This window comes from Myotis daubentonii, chromosome 7, assembly GCF_963259705.1.
Source record: "Myotis daubentonii chromosome 7, mMyoDau2.1, whole genome shotgun sequence".
NCBI classification, from domain to species: Eukaryota; Metazoa; Chordata; class Mammalia; order Chiroptera; family Vespertilionidae; genus Myotis; species Myotis daubentonii.
In genome coordinates, this window is record NC_081846.1 from 37,549,636 (window position 1) to 37,571,953 (window position 22,318).

General features: G+C 58.0%; 2 protein-coding genes across 4 annotated transcripts; both read left to right on the forward strand.

Annotated features, from left to right (window-relative positions):
* Positions 1-2,561: 2,561 nt before the first annotated feature.
* Positions 2,562-13,658, forward strand: GAL3ST2 (galactose-3-O-sulfotransferase 2). Of its 3 annotated transcripts, XM_059703898.1 has the most exons (5): positions 2,606-2,720; positions 3,090-3,176; positions 9,461-9,544; positions 10,681-10,972; positions 11,675-13,658. In XM_059703898.1, the coding sequence occupies exons 3-5, from the start codon at positions 9,534-9,536 to the stop codon at positions 12,485-12,487; spliced, it is 1,116 nt and encodes a 371-aa protein (XP_059559881.1). In that variant the 5' UTR covers positions 2,606-2,720; positions 3,090-3,176; positions 9,461-9,533; the 3' UTR covers positions 12,488-13,658. The 3 variants fall into 3 exon arrangements, with proteins under 3 accessions (XP_059559879.1, XP_059559881.1, XP_059559880.1); XM_059703896.1 differs by lacking the exon at positions 3,090-3,176 and having other exon boundaries at positions 2,562-2,720; positions 10,681-10,945; XM_059703897.1 differs by lacking the exons at positions 2,606-2,720; positions 3,090-3,176 and adding an exon at positions 7,448-7,787.
* A 2,296-nt stretch (positions 13,659-15,954) lies between these two features.
* On the forward strand, positions 15,955-20,886 carry NEU4 (neuraminidase 4). Its single transcript, XM_059702484.1, has 4 exons — positions 15,955-16,110; positions 18,210-18,413; positions 18,512-18,767; positions 19,514-20,886. The coding sequence occupies exons 2-4, from the start codon at positions 18,213-18,215 to the stop codon at positions 20,506-20,508; spliced, it is 1,452 nt and encodes a 483-aa protein (XP_059558467.1). The 5' UTR covers positions 15,955-16,110; positions 18,210-18,212; the 3' UTR covers positions 20,509-20,886.
* The last annotated feature ends 1,432 nt before the right edge of the window (positions 20,887-22,318 follow it).

Consider the following 22,318-nt stretch of genomic DNA (forward strand, 5'->3'; position numbering starts at 1 on the left):
CCACTGACCCTGTGGTCAGTCTTGGGTCCTCACCCACCTGACAGCTGACCCCCAAATCCTCCTCCTCGGCATCCTTAGCTGCTGCCTCCTCCTCTCCAGCCTCCAAGCCTCCGACAGCTGAGGCTGAGCCCCTAACCCCATCTCTCCCCTGCTGGCTGCTCCCAAGGGTCCTCCTGGGGGCCCTTGGCTTTGGACACCAGGTGCGAGGCAGCGGCCTCCACCCAGGCCTCGCCCTTGACCCGGCATGCAGCTGTGGTCTCTCTCCACAGGCTCCACGCCCTGGGCCCAGCCCATCACCAACTGTGCCAACACCCCAGGACCTGCACTACCTGAGGGCTGGTGGTTCTGGGGTTCCCCTGTTCCCTCAGGATGGGGCCCTGGGGCGCTTCTCACAGGTGTTCACACAGCTGCCCTTTCTCTGGGGTTCCCTCACCAAGTGTTTTGAGAATTTGACCTTGTGACGTGTGGTCACTGTCTACACCAAGGCATTGGGTTAGGGTTGGGGTTACAAAAACACACAACAAATTTGGAGGAAAGTACACAATTGTAACAACATCAACAAAGTCTGAGGCCCCAGCAGGTGGAGATGGGGCCTCAGCATTTGGGTCCCAAGATGTCCCCACCTGTGGCACTTGTGCCCCCCTCCACCCCCCCCCCCCCCCAGAACTCCTTCCCAGCTGTAAACGGGTGAACAGTTGGCTGCTCTGGGTCTGTCTGGCTGTTAGAATGATTGTCCTTTCCCCCAGCCCAGTGCCCTGAGTGTGCCCCAATGAATCAGAGGAATGGCATTTCGAAGCATAACCACGGCAGTTTCCCCTGGCTCATTTGCCCCACTGGGGCTCCCGGAAGAGCTAGGACTGATGCCTGCATCGGGCCCAGGGAGGGCTGGCCCTGAGAAAGCCGTGGAAACCCTGTGCCCTGCACCCTGGGGCTCCTGCCTCCGGGAGGAGACAGAGGTGGGCACCATGGCGGGGACTGGAGGAGGGGAGCACCACCCACAGACTGCCCTGGGCCTGGCCCCCTCCCGCCCATCAGTGAGCACTTCCCTGTCTCTCACCTGACCCAGCAGCTTCTTAGGACTTGGCGCTCCCCTGAGAGGCGCCCTGTAGCATTGCTGACCCTGGCTTCACGGCTTTCCCTGGGACCTCGGGCTTGGCCGTGTGGCTTCACTGGCCTGTGAGATGTGAGGACTGTGGTGCTGCCGGGCATGAGATGAGCACGTGGCCTCCCCACTATCCTCAGTGTAAAGAGCGTGTCCTGGTGGCTGCTCCAGCCCTGGGCAAAGCCGGAAACAGAGCCTCCGGAGACCGTGAGCTTGAGGAGCCACGCCCGCCGCTGGGCCTCGGAGGTTCTGGGTGGTTTGTCGCGAAGCATGCGTGTGGGGCTCACTGACTAATACACCAGTACCCTAACCTGCTGGTCAAGTGGAATCTCCTTTGGTTTGTGCTGCGTGGATTCCTGGCAGGCGGGTGCTGTCCACGCACTGCCTGTCTTTCCTTGGTGGAAAACGCTTTTCCTCCTTTCAACTCCCATCCCACTTCAGAAGTGAGGCCCGGGTGCTTGGCTCCAGCTCCTCTCTGAGGATGGAGGCAGGGCCTCATGCTTCTCCTCATCCTCTTCCCCTCGAGGGCTGTCCTGGGGTGCAGACCCCCGCCCTCCGAGCCACGGCCCCGGAGCTGTGTGTGTGGATGCCAGGCCGCTTCCCCCAGAGCCTGGCCTCCTCCACATGGCTGTCTGTCCTGTCCAAGCCCCTCAGTGGGCCATGGGGCTTTTAAAAAATTTTTTAATGGACTTTGCATATGGTCAAGGGCTGCAAACATTTCCCCAGGCTGTTGTCTGTTGTTTGTTTTTGAATGAGATTCATTTATTTCCTGAAGAAAGAAATGAGCTTTTATGCAGTAAAATCTACTAGTATTTTTGTTGAGTTCCTATGATGGTGTCCTCATTGAAAAGTATTTTTCAGCCCTAACCGGTTTGACTCAGTGGATAGAGCGTCGGTCTGTGGACTGAAGGGTCCCAGGTTTGATTCTGGTCAAGGGCATGTACCTTGGTTGCGGGCACATCCCCAATAAAGGGTGTGCAGGAGGCAGCTGATCGATGTTTCTTTCTCATCGATGTCTCTCTCTCATCAATGTTTCTAACTATCCCTCTCCCTTCCTCTCTGTAAAAAATCAATAAAATATATTTTTTAAAAAAGAAAAGTTTTTTTTCAGCCCAAGATGTAAGAAATAGTAAATTTCCTCCTGGCGTAAAGCACACTTTTCAGAAGAAAAGGAGGGGGAGAAAAGCTTCTGAACTTGGTCTCATGTTTTCCTTTTCCTCCTCAAAGATGTTGACTGTCTTTGCTCACACTCAAGTATTTGCACCTCCTGAGTTCTGGGGTGGGCAGGGAGAGCAGGTGTGGACAGCGGGGGGGGGGGGGGGGGGGAGCCTGGAGGAGAAGCTGAGGAAGAAACCAGCTCACACCTGTGCCCAGGGAAGGGCTGGTTCTTCCTTTGGCCCAGTATTAATCCCTCCCATTGGGGTGGGGGGGAGGGTGTGGCCTCACACCTGAGCTGGCAAGTGAGCTTCTCTGGGAATCAAATTCATACTCTGCAAGGGGCCACATGCAGCCTGTGGCTGGGGCAGGAGCCAGCGGGGAGCCTGAACCCACCTGCCCTGCTGTGCCAGCTCCTAGGACCCACCAGCATGCTGCTGTCCCCGCTGGGCCACATGCAGAGGTAAGGCGGGGGTTTGCGGACTGGGTCCTCCAGGGGAGATAGAGCCCTTCTTTTATCCTCGGGTGTTCTGAGAACCTGGCGGAAAGGAGTCATTCTGTGTTTGTCTTAAAAAGGAAGTCACGGGGTTGGGGGCTCTAACACTCCCCTGAATTCACCCCCAGGCTTGGGCCTCTGGGGGACAAGAGCCCAGGGCTGAGGAGAAAATGAGGATTTGAGGTTTGGGCTGAAGGCCTCGGTGGGGGACTGCTAGGGCCCTGGGACCTCCTGGCCCCAGTCTAGGTGTCACCTTCCTGTGGCTGGGCCCCTGAATTTGTAGTGACCTTCCATCCTCCTTCATGGCATTGGCAGTTACCTGCATTTGCATTTTAGGACGCTTGCTGGAGGCCTGAATGCGTGAGAGGGAGTCCCTGCCAGGTCTAGGTGACACGAGGCTGCTCCCCTTTTTAAGCTGAGGAGGTAGAGTCTCCCACACACACAGGTTGGAGGGAGGCGGGCCTGGTCTGCAGATGCTTTGCATTTTACTTCTCTGCCTCATCCCACAGGCTTTTCGGGATTCCAGCACCTCTGATGCCCTCCTCTCCACCTGTGCCCATCCCTCCCTGTAGGCCCTGGGGGCTAGCAGAGATGGGGGGAGGTCCCAGTGTCTCTCTTCCTGTGGGCCTTGTCACCACTCTGTGAGGAGGAGGCATGAAGGCTGGGGGCAGGGTCACTGGGGCATCTAGCTGGGGCCAAGCTGGGTTTCTCTGGCTGCCCAGCATCCTGTGCACACGGCAGGTGAGGCAGCCTGGCGAGCCCCAGGGCATGGGCTGTCTGGTGGCTCTGCGTGTCCCAGGCTCATGGGTTCAGTCAAAGCACTTGGAGGAAGGGGCTGCAGCCACCGAGTCCCTGTCCCCACAACCCTGGCCTGGGCCACCCAGAGCCTGTTGATTCCCGTTAATGGTGCGAACTTTTGTAGGCCTCTCTCGCTTGGCCCAGCTCGCTTGTTTGTGTGGGTCAGAGAGAGGACAACCGTGGGCAGGGCAGCCAAGTGGGGCGACCCCGTGGCCCTGGGCAGTCCGTGGAGCTGTGAGCAGAGTCGAGACTTTCTGGCCAGATGGGCTGTGGCGTCTCAGTGAGTCCCCTTGCCTGTGATGGACTTAGGCACAAACCCTCCTCAGTGACTTCAAGGTTTTGGGCGACCCTGATTTGGGGGGCATCTCCCCAGGCTCTTATGGCTGCTGGGGACCCCAGCCCAAGACTGTGGCCTCGTTGGCTGTAAGTTGTTGAATGGCTTTGGGATATTTGCCTGGGCCTCTAAAGACATGCATTTCTGTTTGTTTGGGACTCAGTTCTGTGGGAGCAAAGAACCCTAAGAGTGCTGAGCCCTGAGGAGCTGTGCTTGTGGGGGCTGTGTGGCCTGTGGGGGCTCCATGCATTTTAGGAGGCTCGTTGAGGGCCTGAGTTCCTGAGAGCAACTCCCTGCAGCTCTTGGTGACACGCGGCTGCTTCCCTCTATAAGCAGAGGAGGTAGAGTCTCGGGCACTGATGTTGGGAGGGAGGCCAGCTGCAGGGGGCTCCCAGCCAACCCTGACAGGACCCCGCTTGCCGATTAGGCAGCAGAACTTTGGTGGGGATGGTGCTGCCTCCCTGGGGGACCGAGGCAACAGGAGCTCTGGGCTTCTGGGTGTCCTGTGGGGCGGAAGGAGGAGCCACTACAGGCCCACAGCCCTGAAACTTCCTGTTCTGTCCTATAATTATTTTTATCTATTTTATGCTTATTATTTTATACTAAAGGCCTGGTGCACGAAATTCATGCAGGGGGGTGGGTAGGGCCCCCTCAGCTCAGCAAGCACCCTCTCCAATCCAGGACTCCTCGGGGGATGTCTGACTGCCGGTTTAGGCCCGATCTCCAGGATTGGGCCTAAACCAGCAGTCAGACATTCCTCTCAAAATCCTGGACTGCTGGCTCCTAACTGCTCACCTGCCTGCCTGCCTGATTGCCCCTAACTGCCCCCCCCTCCTGCCAGCCTGATCACCCCTAACTGCCTCTGACTGCCAGCCTGATCATCTCTCACTGCCCTCCACTGCCAGCCTGGTCACCTCTAACTGCCCCCCCCCCCGCTGGCCTGGTTACCCCTTACTGCCCCCCCACTGGCCTGGTCGCCCCCAACTGTCCCCCTCCGTCAGCCTGGCCGCCCCACGCAGCCTGCTGTTCAGTCGTTTGGTCATCCCTCACTAACCCCCCTGCAGCCTGTTTGGTCGTCCATTCGGTTGTTTCGGTTGTGATGGCCCCTGGCTTTTTATATATATGGATTCTACATCTAGAATATATTTATTCTGTTCCATCTCATCCTACTCTATAATATTTTACTGTTTTCCATTTTTATTTTACTCTATCCTATTCCACTCTATTCTACTCTATTCCACTCTATTCTATTCCTCGCTACTCCTCTCCCTTCCATTTTATTCTACTCTGTTCTGCAAAAGCGCTGGCTGCACCCCCATGCATTGATAGTGAGACGCACTGAATAAACTTCTTAGCAACCGGCGCGCAGCCCACAGTTGAGAGAACACCGTCCTAGGCTGCTGAGGGAGAAGCAGTGATTGGGAGAAGGATCGGCGTCCTGTGGGGTAGGGTGCATGGGCTGTACTGGGCTCTCCTTGTACCAACAACCTGTTAACAAGCCCCCGGGACCCAGCCGCTGGAAGAGGGGGCATGGTGTTCTCAGGGACAGTGGCCCCTCTGCACCCACACCTGGCACCCCCCCAGTGGCTGCATCCAGCCCGACAGTTGAGGGGCTGGAAGGCCCTGGACAGCTTTGTGCTCACTGGCTCTTGGCGGGGGTGCCTCCGTTTTCCCCACATGGCTTTCCAGTGGTATAACAACTTCCTTGGGTAGCTGTCTTGAACAGGGTCTCAGGGCAGCAGAAGCAGATGCTGCATTATTCATGCTGAGCTCAGAATCGCACAGCATCACTTACGGCACATTCTACTGGTCAAAGGACACCCTGTCATTCCCAATTCAGTGGCAGTGAAATGGGCGGCATCTTGACGGGAGGGTAGCAGGTGGGTGTTGGGTGTGGCGGGACAGGCATCTATGGCCACGTGTCTCCTCTGCCACATCCTGCAGGTGGCGACAACGTGGCCTTCTTTTCTTTTTGTAGATGAAGTCTCCGGGTGCAGGGTGACCCGCACTCCTCCCCTCTGTGATTTGGGGGATGTTCAGTTTGGATGTCTGGCACCCCATCACTTTCTTTTTAAAAAAATATTTTTATTGATTTCAGAGAGGAAGGGAGAGGGACAGAGAAATAGAAATATCAGTGATGAGAGAGAATCATTGATTGGCTGCCTCCTGCATCCCCCCGCAACCTGGGCATGTGCCCTGACCAGGAACTGAACTGTGACCTCCTGGTTCATAGGTCGACACTCAACCACTGAGCCATGCTGGCGGGGGGGGGGGGGGGCTGTTTCTTTTTGATTTGGCCTTTAAATGGATGGCTCTGTGCTCTGGACTTGTGGCCCTGGGCTCCACTCTGCACCGACCGGGTCCCCAGCACTGGGAGCTGCCCCTGGCCTGCAGGAGACCTGTGCCTGGCCTCACGCGGTGGAGGGGGGGTCCTGGAGCCTAGCTCCTCAGTGCTTTCCTCAGCCCACTGAGCCGGGAAGGGGTCTAGGCTGCCCGTTCCCTGAGGATGCAGCTTTTGCTGCCAAGCGCTTGTGTGTGTGTGTGTGTATAGGTGTGTGAGTGTGTGTGTATGTGTGTGTATGTTTGTGAGTGTGTATGTGTGTGTGAGTGTGTGTATGTGAGTGTGTGTCTGTTTGTGAGTGTGTATGTGTGTGTGAGTGTGTATGTGTGTATGTTTGTGAGCGTGTATGTGTGTGTGTGTGTGTGAGTGTGTGTATGTGTATGAGTATGTGTGTGCGTATGTGTATGTGCATGTGTGTGCATGTGTGAGTGTGAGTGTGTGTATGTGTGTATGTGTGTGATTCTTCTACCTGTAGTGCTGGATTTTGGGGGTGATTTGTAAGATCACCCTCCAAAATTCGAGATTAGGCTGGGTGTTGTTTTTCTAGATTCCAGCTAAAATTGGCTGACCACTGAATGATGGCAGACATTTGGTTCCATGTCCTTTTATAACCCCACAGAGGCAAATGTTTGTCCATTTCTCACGAGCTGGCCAGATGGGTCTGCAGGGGTGTGTGGAATCCTGGATATAAAACCATTGTGAATCTTGCTGATATGCTGGCTGTCTTGACTGTTTACTGCTCACAATTTTATATCTTTTATTGGTTGTTACCAGATGCCAGGAATTCTTCCTGAGCAATCTGGGAATGGCCTCACCTGGGGCACTCACTGGTCAGCCCTCGGCTCAGTGGGGCGTGGGCATGGGCCTGCGGGGCCTTACGCTCTCCCCACTGGCCCCAGTGGAACTGGACCAATGCCACATCCTGTTCTCAGTTCCAAATGCAGGAAGTGTGAGGCTCCTGAGCAACGCGGCCACCCCCAAAGGGAAGCGGGTGCCACAGACAAGTGTTTGTTTGAGTGGTGAAGTTCTCAGGGATTGAGGTGGCCCCTTCCAGCTAAAGGCATTTGGAAGCATGGTCACATGGTTTATACTTTTCAACTATTTTTCATAATTTTTCTCACAATTATTGGCTTTAAATTTTTTTTAGCAGCTGGAGTCATTTAAAAAATGTTAAAATTTTGCTTTTTTAAACAGCTTTATTGACATGTAATTCACATACCAAGCAATTCATCCATTTAGCCTTGTGCAACCACTGGGCTCTCGTTAAAGACTAACCATCTGTAAGCAACTCGTGGTGTCAGGACAGGCAGGAGAGGGACTCCCTGCCTCGGCCCTGAGGGTCGGTGGCCTCTCTGGGCTGACCACCGGTCCCCCCGTGGCCACTGCCTTCCCAGTCACTTCAACCCCCACGGCCCTACTGACCCCACGGCGGGCGTTGGGACTAGAGCCAGAAGAGCCTCTCTTTAGAAACGGGGAGTTCTCTACAGACTTCCTGGTTCTCACTGGGCAGCTGCGAAGAACTGAGACACATTCATGCTGCCTCAAGGCCAAAGAGGTTATTGTAAGTTTCAAACAGATGGTCAGTCTAGGCAGAATCTTATTAAAGCCTCTGCAAGGAGTCGGTAAACTGCAGTATTTGTGGGAGGGAGTTTTATGGTGGAGCAAAATGTTGACTGGAGAGTATCATAAGGGAGACCAGCCTGGCAGACGTCCCAGCAGGGGTTCAACCCAGCAGGTGTCAGGGGACAGCACACCGCTTCCCTGGGAGGGTCTCATGAGATCAGTGGAAAGGACTGTAGCACAGTAACCCCGTGGCTCTGTGACCACAGTATGGCCTTCTAGAAGGGCAACCCTTTGGGGTTTGGAAACTTGTCCCTTTTCACTCTGGTGCATACTACTGGTTCCCCCAGATCCGTGCACCTCACTGGGGCCCCGCTTCTCCGAAGTCTCCCACCTGCTTCTCCTGGTCACTCCCCTTTCTGCATCTCATGGGGTCCCTGTGCTGCTGCCCACAGGCCACTGCTGACTTGGACATCCTTCCCTATTGGGCCTTGGGCCTCACTCACTGCTGTTGTATCACTTATTTAAAATATATGTGTGTGTGTGTGTGTATGTGTATATATATATATATATATATATATATATATATATATATATATATATATATTTTTAAATTGATTTCAGAGAGGAAGGGAGAGGGAGAGATAGAAACATCAATAATGAGAATCATTGATCGGCTGCCTCCTGCACGCCACCTACTGGGGATCAAGCCCTCAACCTGGGCATGTACCATTGACTGGAATTGAACCCGGGACCCTTCAGTACACAGGCCGATGCTCTCTATCCATTGAGCCAAACCAGCTAGGGCTATCACTTTTTCCCCCCCACATTTATTTATTTAGTTATTTATTTTGCACTTAACCGTACAATATGCAAACTAAATCTATTACCAGGTTGTAGATACAATATAATTAGCCATTTACATGCAACAAACATTAATATTTCAAGAAAAATTATTTTAAATATAATAATATTATATCACTTGTTTTTTAAAAAATATTTTTATTGATTTCTGACAGGAAGGGAAGAGAGATAGAAACACCAATGATGAGAGAGAATCATTGATCGGCTGCCTCCTGCACACCCCACATTGGGGATTGAGCCCGCAACCCAGGCATTTGTCCTGACTGGGACTCGAACTGTGACCTCCTGGTTCACAAGTTGACACTCAACCACTGCTGAGTTCCTGGAACCCAGGCGGGCCCTCTAAGTGTCCTCTTTTGTGGGGCTCCTCCCCTTCTGTGGGGGGCGGAATGCCAGGATGTACTACCTCTCGGCCCCCACCCAGGATGTGTCCCTGGGGTGTGAGTTCAGGGGTCTCAGTCAGGCCAGTCTCCAGGGACCCCTGACCTGCTCTCACCTCCACCTGTCAGATTCCTGCCCACTTCCCAGAGAAGTGCTCTGCCTCTTCGCTTCCCTTGGCTTTGGGCAGTGGGTAGTGTGGCAGGGGGCCAACGGGGAGTAGAGCCTGATGATCCATCCACCCAGGGCCTGCACGGGCCGGTGCACAGTACAGGGGCCCAGCCTGTGGCACATGAGGGGCAGAGGGTATAGCCACTTCGGTTCAATAGGAGCTGTTACATGGATGATGCTGAGCTGAGGTGGGTGGGGTGGGTGGCATCGGTCCCTCCTGTGCCCCTGACTGGGGGGGCTCACTGGTTCCCCTGCCCACAGGCGCTTCTGGACCCTCCTCCTCCTGACCCTGCTCCTGCTCCTGCTGGTTGGCCTCCTGCATGTGGATGTGGAAATGCTCACACCGTGAGTGCTGCATTGGGTGCTCTGTGGTCTGGGCACGCTCCCTCCCAGACCAGTACAGGGCCCCAGCCTGCCTATCTCCAAGCATTGGCCAGTGACCGGGGCAGGTCACATCTCCTAGATGGGGTGGGCCCTTCCTTTGGGGGACCCATTAGCTTACTGAGGCCCTTCCAATGAGTCCTCTGGGCAGTGAGGAGGACTCTGGGAGGGGGGGCCTGGGCCTGGGCTGCGGGTGTCTTGGGAAGAGCTGCTGTGTGCAGAGGGTGACCAGGTGCTGGGAGGCAGGGTTAGGGCCTAGGTTCGGGGAGATCAAGACCCCTGCTCCCTGCCTGCCAGTGGTATGTCCTCTGCGAAGCCCAGGGCCCATGGGGTAGCCGCCCAGGCCCAGCACGTTAGCCTGGCTGCTGGGAGGGTTTTGTGGCCCCAGGCCATCTCCTCCTGCCTTACCGCCAATGTTGTTCGGATCTCCTTGGGATATGGGGGAGTGCCAAAGTCCCTGGGTCTCTTTGCTACCCCCACCTCCTCACTGTCCCCAGGGCCAGTGCAGGCCTCTGGACCCTGCCTTCCTCCCCCATCCTGGGTCCCTCTTACTGGCCCTGCTTTGGGGCCTTGCTGCTCCAGGCTGGAATCCACTGCTGGGGGCACCAGCCCCCACTCTTGCCCTGCGGTCAGGTTGGCCCATCCTGATATGAAGGATCAGCCAAGAAATGCCAGACACATGGCTCAGACCACAGGGCCAGCCCCCTGTTAGGTGCCCCAGGTGCCAGACAAGAAGTTGGGGGGCCAAGAGGGGGGCCAGCGTCTAAGGGTCCAGCCTGCAGTACATGAGGGGCAGATGATGCAGCCACTTAGGGAGAATCATGTTTGTGCCAGTGGGTCCTTGGGGGCTGCAGGGTGGGGGGTCTCTAGGTTAGAGGGACCACAGTGATGAGGCTGGGAGGGTTGGGATGTCACCACTATGGGAAGTGCGGATTGGGGGGCTGCTGGGTTGAGGTCATGTAGTTGGGGGAGCAGGTTGGGGGTCGCTGGGTCATGCAGCTGGGAGGTTTGCTGGGTTGGGGTCTCTCCCAGTGGGGATTTCAGTTGGGGGTGAAGGGGAGGCAGTGTCCCTCACTGATGGCCGCATGCTGTCCTCCCAGCCTACTCTGGGGCCAGACTGAGGGGCTGCCCGTCACCAACATCATGTTTCTCAAGACGCACAAGACCGCCAGCAGCACGGTGCTCAACATCCTCTTCCGTTTTGCTGAGAGGCACAACCTGTCGGTGGCGCTGCCAGTCGGCTCGCGCTTCCACCTGGGCTACCCCTGGCTCTTCCTGGCGCGCTACGTGGAGGGCATGGAGCAGGATGGCCCACAGCGGCACTTCAACATCATGTGCAACCACCTGAGGTTTAACCTGCCCGAGGTGTGGCTGGGGGCGTGCCCTCTGCAGGTGGGAGATGGGGCGTAATGGAGGGGCAGGACTCAGCCGCAGGCCTTGAAGGCACTTTGTGGCGTGACCATGCGGGGAGGGGTCAGGCCTGGCCACTGGAGAGACTGTGGGGTGTGTACAGGGACGTGGCTAGAGGGGGCTGGTAGCTGTCCATTGGAAGACCCTGCCACTCCAACCTCCACCTCTAGTGGCCTGCAACTGCTCTTGGAATCAGATAGGGGTGCCCTCACAGCCTGCCGCCATCTCCTCCTTCTCCAGATTCCTCTTGTTGCCAACCCGCACAGTCTTCCCACCCCAGGACCTTTGCATGTGCTATCATCCCCTTCAGTGTGATGCTCTTCACCCCTCCTCTTGTGGGTCATTTGGGTCTCAGATTCTTAGAGATCACCTCCGCCTGGGGGCTTCCCTGACTTCCCTTCCAGGAGAGAGACGGGGAAGTGGAGGGAGTCTGGGGGAAGGGCAGGGCCAAGTTCAAGTGTTTTAGGATCATTCTGGACACTCGTGGAAAGTGGCAGTCAAGGGAGCAAGGTAGCGTGGACGAGATGCAGGGAAGCCAGTGGGAGAGGTGGTGGGCAGGATCAGGTGTCCAGTGGGGGATGGGTGGGGTGTGTGTGGGGGGGGCGGGGGGGGTGAGGACACCTGTCCCCTGAGCTTCTGGAAGAAGCCCGGGGCGTCACCAGCCCTCATTCTGTCTCCTCACAGGTGCAGAAAGTGATGCCCAACGACACTCTATACTTTTCCATCCTCAGAAACCCCATCTTCCAGCTGGAGTCCTCCTTCACCTACTACAGACGCGACGCGCCCGCCTTCAGGGCCGCCCCGAGCCTGGACGCCTTCCTGGCGGCCCCGCACACCTACTACAACCAGAACCTGAGCAACGCTTACGCCCGGAACCACATGTGGTTCGACCTGGGCTTCGACCCCAACGCGCCGGTGGAGGAGAGCTACGTCCGCGCGCGCCTGGCCGAGGTGGAGCAGCGCTTCCAGCTGGTGCTCATCGCCGAGCACTTCGACGAGTCCATGGTGCTGCTGCGGCACCGGCTTCGCTGGCGGCTGGACGACGTGGTCTCCTTCAAGCTCAACTCGCGCAGCCAGCGCACCGTCACCCGCCTGACGCCCGAGGGCCAGGAGCGCGCCAAGCGCTGGTGCGCCCTGGACTGGCACCTCTACCAGCACTTCAACCGCACCTTCTGGGCCTCAGTGCGCGCCGAGCTGGGCCCACGGCGACTGCGCTCCGAGGTGGCGAGGCTTCGGGCGCGGCGGCGTGAGCTGGAAGCCCTGTGCCTGCAGGACAGCGCGCCCAAGAACAAGACGCAGATCACCGACCGCAGGCTGCAGCCGTTCCAGTCCGGGGAGGCCAGCATCCTGGGCTACAACCTCAGGCAGGGCTTGGACAACGAGACGCTGCGCATGTGTCAGCGGATGGTCATGCCCGAGCTCCAGTACATGGCCCACTTGTACACCCTGCAGTTCCCCGAAAAGCCCCCCAAGGACATCCCCTTCCTGAAGGCATAGCCCCTCCGTTTGCTGCCCGTCCCTCTGCTGTCACGTTGGGAGGCCCTGGGCACGGCCTCAGGCTCATAGCGCCCTGGGATTACAGCTGCCCACTCCCAGTGTCCAGTGAGGAAAACGCCTGCAGGGGGAGCTCATGTTGGACGCAGTCCCGGAAGAGAGCCTGTTTGTTGTTGGTGGGGAAGGACTGAGGGCGCCCTGCCTGGCAGGACATGATTCCTGGCTGCTTGGGGGCCCAGCGGTGAGAGTGGGATGCACACAGTCAGTGTCTTATGCCCTTCAAAACACGCGGTGCCCGGAGCGCTGGAGGAATAGCTGCTCTCACAGCTCAGCCTGGAGGCTCAGCCTGGCCTGCCCGGTGCTGGGGGCCCTTCCTTTCCCCTCAGGGCCTCCAGCTCAGAGGACCTGGCAGCTGGGCTGGGCACCTGCAGCGGGTGCTCCTATGTGTAGGTATGTCCACACTTTTCAGGTGAATCAGCATTTCAAAGAAGGGGAGCCCCAAATGATCAGAACAGGAGGCAGCCGCTCCCTGGAACACTGGGAACTGAGGACGTGGCCGTTGCCTTCTCCCAGGAGGGGCAAACTTTTCCAAAGTGATTTTTCAGCCACAGAGCAGGGTACACAACAAGCTTTCCTAGTACCATGGCTTGTTAGGAGGACACCACACGGCGCTACCACCAGGTGACTTCAGCTCGTTAGGAAAACCTGGTCCAGTTAAGACAGGTCAGTGAGCCGGGGAAAGTAGAAGAGGAAAATTGAGACAAATATTTAAATGACCTAGCAGTTTACAGCCAGCTAGTAAATCGCAAAATCCTATATTCCTTGACCAACGACAGCTAAGAGTAAATGGTTTACCCTTCTTCGTAATCAGGGGGTATACAGCTTAAATGACTCCTCAGAGAGATAGATAACAGAAACCCAGTTAGTACAGTTCGTACCAACCACACCCAAGGATATGAATTTGCCCGGCCTGGCGCGGTTCAGTGGTTGAACACTGACCTATAAACCAGGAGATTGTGGTTAGATGCCCAGGTTGCAGGCTCGCTTCCCAGTGGGGGTTGTGCAGGAGGCAGCAGATCAACGATTCTCTCTCATCGTTGATGTTTCTATCTCTCCCTCTGCCTTCCTCTCTGAAATAAAAAATAAAAGAAATTAATCTCATTTTGGTACATCACCATAAATCTGATGAATATTCTGTTGAAATCCTCTCCTATGCCCTGGCCGGGTTGCTCATTTGGTTAGAGTGTCTTCTCAATATGCCAAAGTTTCGGGTTCGGTTCCCAGCCAGGGCACATACAAGAATCCACCAATGGAGGCATAAATAAGTGGTACAACAAACCTATGTTTCTCTCTCTCTTTTTCTCTATCTTCCTCTCTCTCTCTCTCTCAAATTAATAATAATAAAGAGACCCTCCCCTAAGACTTCTCCTAAACTCCCAGCCTTTAAAACCCTTAAAACACAGGACCCGGTGTGAACTTTTCTTCCTGGGAGCATGCCAAGCCTCATCCTTCCTCCCCTTCTTCCCCCACAGGCATGCACCTCCTAACCTCTAAGGGTGCCATGCGACGTGCAGCCAGGGAGCAATGGGCCGTGGCAGCTCATCCAGGGCTCACCCCTGAACCTGAACCCAAGGCCTCCTTGTCTCTGACTCTCCAGTGAGCTGACAGCCGGCCTGGGCTCGCTTGTTTCCCCTAAAGTTCCTAGAGAGCCAAAGCAGCCCCGCCAGTCTCTCCCCTGCTGCTGCTTCTACCCTAAGCCCTCTCCTGTTTCACTGTCCCCAGCTTTAATGAACGGCCTCTCAAAATAAAAAACAAAAAGAAGAATGAGTTTTTCGTGAGATTAGAAGACATAGTGCAGTGAATATGAAAAGAAAAGACAACACTTGGAAACGGAAAAATGACTTCCAAAAAACTGAACAGAGATGGTGAAGAACAGGACACTACAGAGCCAGGGTGAGCTGGGGCCCCTCTCCCTAACCCAGGGACAAGCAGAAGGAATCCCTCGGGAACGCAGAGAAAGGGAACCAGACGCCCGATGAACGGCAAGGGGATGAGAGGCGGCTCAGAAGGACAGTAAGAGCCATGGATAAGAAACTATAGTCAAATGAGAAAGACTCAGAAAAAATCTAGTGCCCCGAGCATCAGGCAGGCTCCGCCAAAACCCAAAGGAAGCAAGGCCCAAACCGGGCCAGCCTGGGCCAGTGTGAACCCCGGATAAGGAGGGAAGCTGCTGCTTCTGAACCCAGGGCAGGTTGTAGGTTGTGTTGTAATGGGGGCGGGGGAGGGGAGCCTCCACCTCGGCACAGACACGGTCCATCCTCAGTGGCACAGAACCGAGACCACTGAGTCACCATAGAAATTCCATGGCGTTTGCTTGTGCCATTGGGGTTGGCAGGAATATGAACCGGTACGGTTTTTGGAGGGAAACTTCGGGGTGTTTATTACCATGTAAAGTGCTTGTGGTCTGTAATAAGAACTCAGAAATGACCAGTCCACCCACCCAAAAGGCCGAATATGCTGGCATCCTGTGCAGCTAGTGAGCTCAGAGCAAACTCTGCCTAAACCTCCTTTTGGAGGCAGGTGAGGAGCTGCCTGTGGCCAGAGGGCATGTGCTTGTCTTAGGGGGACTGGGGGATGGCCCTGGGGCTCACGGGAGTGGGCAGAGGTGACAGGTGCCCATCCCAGAAGCCTCACAGAATGGGCGGCAGTCTTCCTGGGGCCGTGCCTGTGCTGGGTGGTGAGGGGCTGGAGGCCATCAGGTAGGATGGTGGCCCACCCACTCCTCTCCACCTTGTGGCCTTGTAAATCCCCTCAGGCCCTGAGGACCTGAAGGGACACAGCAGGGTTGTCATCTCCATGTGGACATTACGGGATGTCTTAATTTTCCCAGAGCCCATTTGTCCCTCGAATGGAGGGAGGCCCAGGAAAAGGAGGGGGCGGGGCCCTGAGGAGGCTGGCCCCTCAGGACCCTGACAGCACTCTCCCTGAGTCCTGGCCCAGGCAGCGGTCACCTGGGCAGCGGTCACCCATGCAGTGGCTATCCATGAAGCCACCTTGGAGATAGCAATGGGGGAGTGGTGAGGGTGAATGGGGCCAGCTGGCAGGAGGAGGCCCTGGGAGGCGGCTGGTGCTGGGGCGGGGGTGGGAGAGGTGGGATGCGGGCCTGCCTGGTGGGAGCCGGGCCCCGAGCAACAGACATGGGCTGGAGCCCAGTGAGGGCCCAAGTGGTTACATCCTGGAGGCCAAGGGAAGGGTCACGGAGTGTTATGGAGTTTGAGGCATCTCTGCAGGAGGCCTGAGGGCAACTGTAACCCCCCAACCCCAAGTCCCCAGCACCCCAGGGTGGAGCGGGTCAGCCAGAAGAGAGGAGCCCTGTGTGGCCCCGTCCTGACCCTGGCTCCCACCCCGAGTGCCCTTCTGCACCCCATGGCTGCTCTGCTGCACCACGGCGGGCGGGAGGGTCCTGGGTTCTGACGCAGCGCTCGGACCAGGCCAGCTCCCGCCTCCTGCCTCCCACCCACACAGTGGGCCCTTGTCTCCACTCAGCTCGCTGGGTCCGAAGGCAGGCAGGCAGGCAGTCCTGTGGCCGCACCACAGCCCGCTGTGCGGCTTCCCTGCGGTGCCCGGTGAGTCCCTTCCCTGCTTCCCAGCCTCCCAGGGCCGGGACCCCGCTCCTTCCATCCTCCCTGGCTGCCCCTCTTTGGGCTGAGGGCCATGGGCACGCGGATCCCCACTGGGCAGTTTCCTGGCTCAAGGGATAGGTGTGACACTGGAGGTAGATTCAGAGGATGGGATGGATGCAGACGGGGTGTCCAGTCCCCAGGACCAGGTGGGACTGTGGGTGTCGCTCCACCAGGCAGAGGCGTGTATAACTGAGTCATTGTCCAGACAGAGCACAGGGCAGGCAGGTTAGACTGGAGCCCCCGCAGGGGTGACAGAGCCAGGGTCCCTCTGCCTGGCTTCTACGCAAAGAGCCTTGGCTCTTCCTGTGCGGCATTTCAGCAGGTGAGCGGCCCAGCAGTATGAGAGGTGCTGACTCAGAAGGGAGGTGTGGGCCGGATGACCTGGCCTGGCCCAGTGCTCCAGGGCGAGCCCAGACAGGACCGGCTGCAGGCAGGTCTAGGGTAAGCCCCTTGGAGGCAGAATAAGCCCTGACAACTTGCCCGGGATCCAGGGTCAGGGGACCAGGTTCTCTTGGAGGTCCCATGGCTGCCCTGGGCCTCAGCTTCCCTTCTGCGATGTGCTGCCCCCGAGAAAGGCCCCCTTGTGGGGGTAGATGGGCACCCAGACTTAAAAAAGGTTCTGGCTCCAGTTAATGTTCAGGTGTAGCCATCTAGTCAAGTCAAAGCCCCAGAATCTGCTGAACTGGCCACACTGGGAAGGGCCAGCTGCCTGGGAGACGTGGTACTTCCTCCTACAATGGGGGCCTCCCCAGAACTTTGGGGCTCTGGTCGGGGCAAGGACGCTCCAAGTACTGGGGAGGCCTGCCCTGCTCTGTGCAGCAAGCAGACGTACCAGCTGGTCTCGGGAGCCTCCCTCTGTCGCTCTGTCCTCAGGCCAGGCGTGGGCCTGGGCTGCCTGCTATGCTGATACCAGCTCGGGTGGTCCCAGGCCCTGGGGAGGGAGCCAAGTGGAGAGAATGTCCTGCTGTGTCCATTCAACCCGGAGGGACATGTGACAGCCACACCTGCTTCCTGCTTTCAAGTTCAATACACTGGGCCTCAGTGCACAGACTAGAGCTGCCCCCCGCTCGCCCCCCCTCCCCCCATCTCCTGTGGCTCCTCTCTGCTGGGATGGGGCAGGGGCAGGGGCAGGACCGTAGGATGGTGGCCTCTCTGGCCACCGTGGGGTCCCTCTCACTGCTCCTCTGGCCTACATCATTCCTAGGTCTCTGAGGCACGTGAGGGAGCTATTGGGGGCCCCTGTGGGTGGCAATGGCTCTATTGGCCCTCCCAGGACCCCCAGCCTCTCTCAGGAGCCCAAGGGACAGGGTGGCAGGTCACCTGCCCCACAGATGTCCCTCCAGGCCCCTTCTCTGCAGACCTGCTGGGGCCACCTTGGTCAGCAGGTGATCCCCACCTCTCCGGGCTACTCCCCAGAACCTCCTGACCCTGGTCACCCTGCAGGTCTGAGAAGAGTGGTGGCAGCAGCTAGGGTGCCTTCCGCCCGTGTGTGAAATGTGACGGTGTGTTTGCCCCCCAAGTGTGTATCTGTGGGTATCTGTGGGGATGTGTGTGCATCTGCATGTGTCTGTTTCGTGTGTGAGTCTCTCCCTGTGTTGTTGTTTGTTTTTGATGGTGTATCTGTTTCTGTGCTTCTCTGTGTTTGTGAGGCTGGCCCCCGAGGTGGTGGGGCCCCTGTTTGGGGACAGTAAACCCCTCCTTGTTCAAAGCGTTGGGTCCTGATTGTGCACCTGGCTGGCCTCCTGGGCAGGTGGTGCTGACCTGCCCCAGGCACACAGGCGTGTAGGGTGAAGGGGCTCGGGCCAGGCGCCCTGCTTTCCCTCTGTGGGCTCTGTTGACAGCAGGAAGGGGCCAATTTGGGGGTGCGGTGGCCGTGAAGAAGAGGTGGGCAGGGAGCCTGGGTCAGGGCGGTTCGAGGTGGGTACAGGGAGGCATCTGGCGTGGTTCCGCGCGTCTGCACCTACAGATCCTCTCCACCATCAGTCGGAGAGAAGGGAGTGTGCCTGACCCTGACCGCTGATCCGCTGGCCTTGGGCCCGCAGGGCATGGGGGCCCCCCGAGTCCCCACGCGGACCGTGCTCTTCCAGAGCGAGAGGAGCGGCCTGACCTACCGCGTGCCCGCGCTGCTGCCCGTGAGCCCCGGGCCCACCCTGCTGGCCTTCGCGGAGCAGCGGCTCAGCCCCAACGACGCGCACGCCCACCGCCTGGTGCAGAGGTGCGGCACGCTGGCGGGGGGCTCCGTGCGGGTGAGTGACCTTGCCGGGGCGGGGGGTGGGGGGGGGTGCCCCGTGCGGACGGGAAACTGAGGCGGCCCTCCTCCCCCACCCCTCCCCCTTCCCTGCAGTGGGGCGCCGCCCAAGTGCTGGGCACCGCGGCCTTGGAGGAGCACCGGTCCATGAACCCCTGCCCCGTGCACGATGCGCGCACTGGCACCGTCTTCCTCTTCTTCGTGGCCATACGCGGCCAAACCCCCGAGCTGGCGCAGATCGCCACGGGCAGGAACGCCGCGCGCCTCTGCTGCGTGACCAGCCGGGACGCGGGGCGCACGTGGGGCAGCGCGCGGGACCTCACGGCGGAGGCGGTGGGCGCCACCGAGCGGGGTAGGTGGGCACGGGGTGCGCCGGTAGACACCTGGGGGCGGGTCTGCACGGGGTGGGGTGGATCCTCACGGCTGGTGCGGGCGGGTCCGGCTAGTGGTCCCTTGGCTGCGCCCCCCGCCGCCCCCCCCCCCCCCCCCCCCCCCGCAGCCTAAGGACCATGGAGACTGCACCATCCCCGACCCCTGAGTCCGCAAACGGGTGTTGGGCAGGCCAGAAGGAGCAGTCTGTTCGTCTTCCTGAGCTGTGTCTTCATCTGAGCCCCCAAACCCCAAGGCCTCCCTCCTTAACCACTTCCTCCTCCTCCTCCTCAGCAGCGGTTGCAGGCAGGGTGACCTTACCACTGCCTCAGGGGCCACCCCGACCCTGTCAGGGGGCGGCTCTGAGACCTGGAGCTACTCAACGAGCTACGGGGTGGGTGTGGACCCAACCCCGGGGGACTGGCCCAGCCTGGAGGGGCTACCCAGTCCCGAAGCTGCACACACCCCACATCCCCCAGTGGCCACCTGCTCACATGCCGAGAACCTGGCCAAGTGGCTGCCCGGGCTCCCACTCCTGCTAATGTTCTCAGGAGGCTTGTCCAGCCCCAGAGGACTCACGGTGGCTTGAAGGAGTGGAGGGCAGAGGCCGGGTCAAGGGGTGGCTCCCTCACAAGCTGCTCCCTGATCCGGCACTGCCCCCATCCTCCCCATCACCTGCGGCTGTGGCTGTCCGCTCCTGAGGTAACCAGCAGCCCCTCCCGTCTGCAGACTGGGCCACGTTTGCCGTGGGCCCAGGCCATGGCATCCAGCTGCGCTCGGGCCGCCTGCTGGTGCCGGCCTACACCTACCACGTGGACCGGCGTGAGTGCTTCGGCAAGATCTGCAGGACCAGCCCCCACGCCTTCACCTTCTACAGCGATGACCATGGCCAGACCTGGCACCATGGCGGCCTCCTGTCCAACCTGCGCTCGGGCGAGTGTCAGCTGGCTGTGGTGGACGGAGGGCAGGCGGGCAGTGTCCTCTACTGCAATGCCCGGAGCCCCCTGGGCAGCCGTGTGCAGGCCCTCAGCACAGATGAGGGCACCTCCTTCCTGCCGGGAGAGCTGGTGCCCACCCTGGCCGAGACGGCCCGGGGTTGCCAGGGCAGCATCCTGGGCTTCCCAGCCCCACCCTCTAATAGGCCTGGCGATGAGGGATGGTCAGTGGGCTCCAGGAAGACTCCCTTTCCTCCAAATCTCTGTCCTGGAGCCCATGAGTCCCCGAAGGAGGGGGCTGGAGACACCCAAAGGGGTGGGGGGGTTGGTGGGACAAAGGGATATGGGGGCGGGGCAGAGGGATCAGGGGACCCTAGCCCAGGGCCTGAGCTCAGTGAGGACAGGAGCGCCTGGTCCCTGCAGCTCCCTAGGCTCCCTGCTGCCCTGCCTCAGAGCCCCACGTGGCTGCTGTATTCCCACCCAGCGGGACGCAGGGCTCGGCTCCATATGGGTGTCCACCTGAACAGGTCCCCCCTGGACCCCCACAGCTGGACGGAGCCTTGGGTGATCTACCAGGGCCCCAGTGGCTACTCTGACCTGGCATCCATCGGGCCCACCCCTGAGGGCGCCCTGACCTTCGCGTGTCTATATGAGAGTGGAGCCAGGGTGTCCTATGAGGAGATCTCCTTCTGCGTGTTCTCCCTGCGCGAGGTCCTAGAGAATGTGCTTCCGGGCCCCGAGCCAACCTGCCTGGGGAGCAAGCCTCAGGAGCAGTGCTGGCCCTCCTGAAGGGCCCTCTGACCAGGCCTGGCCAGGTGCACCCAGGAGGAGGGGGAGGGCAAGGGCCTGGGTGGAGCTCTGGGTGATCCCTCAAGAAGCACCTTTGACCTTCGACTTCTTCATGGAGAGCCCTGAGGGTAGGTCTTCATGAAGGACCCTGTATAAGGACACAGAAGTTCAGTTTTAATACTGTCAGATAAGCAGGACTGGGCATTGAGAAGAGCTCACAGCTGGAAGCCAAGGGAGGTGGGCTCTCAGCCTTGTAGGGGCAGGCGATGGGCCGTGGGCAAGGGTGACTCGGATGCTTGGACTCGAGCAAGGTGCTGCACTGTCCTGGTGTTTGGCTCTTTAATCTCACTCTGCTTTCTGGTTTCTGGATGGGAAATAAAGGGGTTGTGCGTTCATGTCCAGAGACGTTTCTCTTGAGTTCTTTCCCTACCAAAGCCCTGGTGAGGGCACCCAGTTCTCTAGCTCACTTCTCTGACCACCAGCCCCCAATCTTGTTGCATCGTCTGCTCCCTATCCCCACCCCACTGGCCAAACTCTCCAAACCCTGGGGCATCAGAGGTGGGGGCAGGGTGAGGGCAGGAAAAGCAGGTCTCAGTAGGGCAGCCCCCAGGGCTGTCTGGTCTGCAAATGTCCCTGCGTGTCTGCATTTCCCATTGGCGTGTAGCCAGCAGGGTCACCTCCCAGGACCTGCCCCCTGTTTCCTCATGGAAGCACCTTTTTATTTCTTCTTCATTTTTGGTTATAAAAATAAAATATGCTTGTCCTAGACTGTTTGGCTCAGTGGATAGAGCGTCGGCCTGCGGACTGAAGGGTCCCAGATTCAATTCCGGTTAAGGGCACGTACCTCAGTTGCAGGCTCGATCCCCACCCCGGGGCATATGTGGGAGGCAACCAATCCATATGTCTCTCTCACATCGATGTTTCTCTCTCTGTCTCTCCCCCTCTCTTCCACTCTCTCTAAAAATCAATGGAAAAATATCCTCGGGTGAGGATTAACAACAACAACAAAAAATATGTTAACTGTAGAAAATTTTGGATATGTAGGAAACTATAAAACCAAAATAAAAATGTGCCCTGGCAGGGTAGCTCAGTTGGCCAGAGTATTGTCCCCATATGCCACAGGTGTGGGCTTGATCCCTGGTCCTGGCACATACAAGAATTAACCAATGAGTGCATAAATAAGTAAAACAACAATTCTCTCTCTCTCTCTCTCTCTCTCTCTCTCTCACTCTCTCAAATCAATAAAAAAATTTTTAAAAAAATGATCCCATATGACGCCCCCATGCCAAGCCATAACCATGATGTTCCTTTTGGTGTTTCTGACTTTTTCTTCTTTTAAAAAGATTGACTGTGTTTTAGCTTTCCTGACTGTCACACTCCAGTCATCTATCTTTTGTGCCCGCCCCCCAGCCTGGACATAATTTCTTTACAAGGCCTCTGCTGGGTAACCTGCCCAAAAGGTGGGGGCATCCAGGGAGCTTTGGATGCTGCCTAGGGAACTCAGGGCAGCCAGTCCTCATGGGAGCAAGGTGGCCCCTCATCACTTACCTTCATTCTCAGTCCCCTTTAAGCATGGCTACCTTTCCGGAGTCACCTCTGGGCTCCAGGCAGCGGCAGGACAGGAGCTTGGATCCAGGGCCTGTCAGTGGCCTGAGCCTGCCTGCACTTACCCAGGGACCCCAACTTAGGCCAACCACCCCTTCTGTGCATCCCAGGGGGACAGCCAGTCTGGAGCTATAGAACTTACAGGTGTGTGTGGCCCATGTCCTGCCATTCAGTGCTGGACTGGGTGAGTAATGCCTCCCAAATT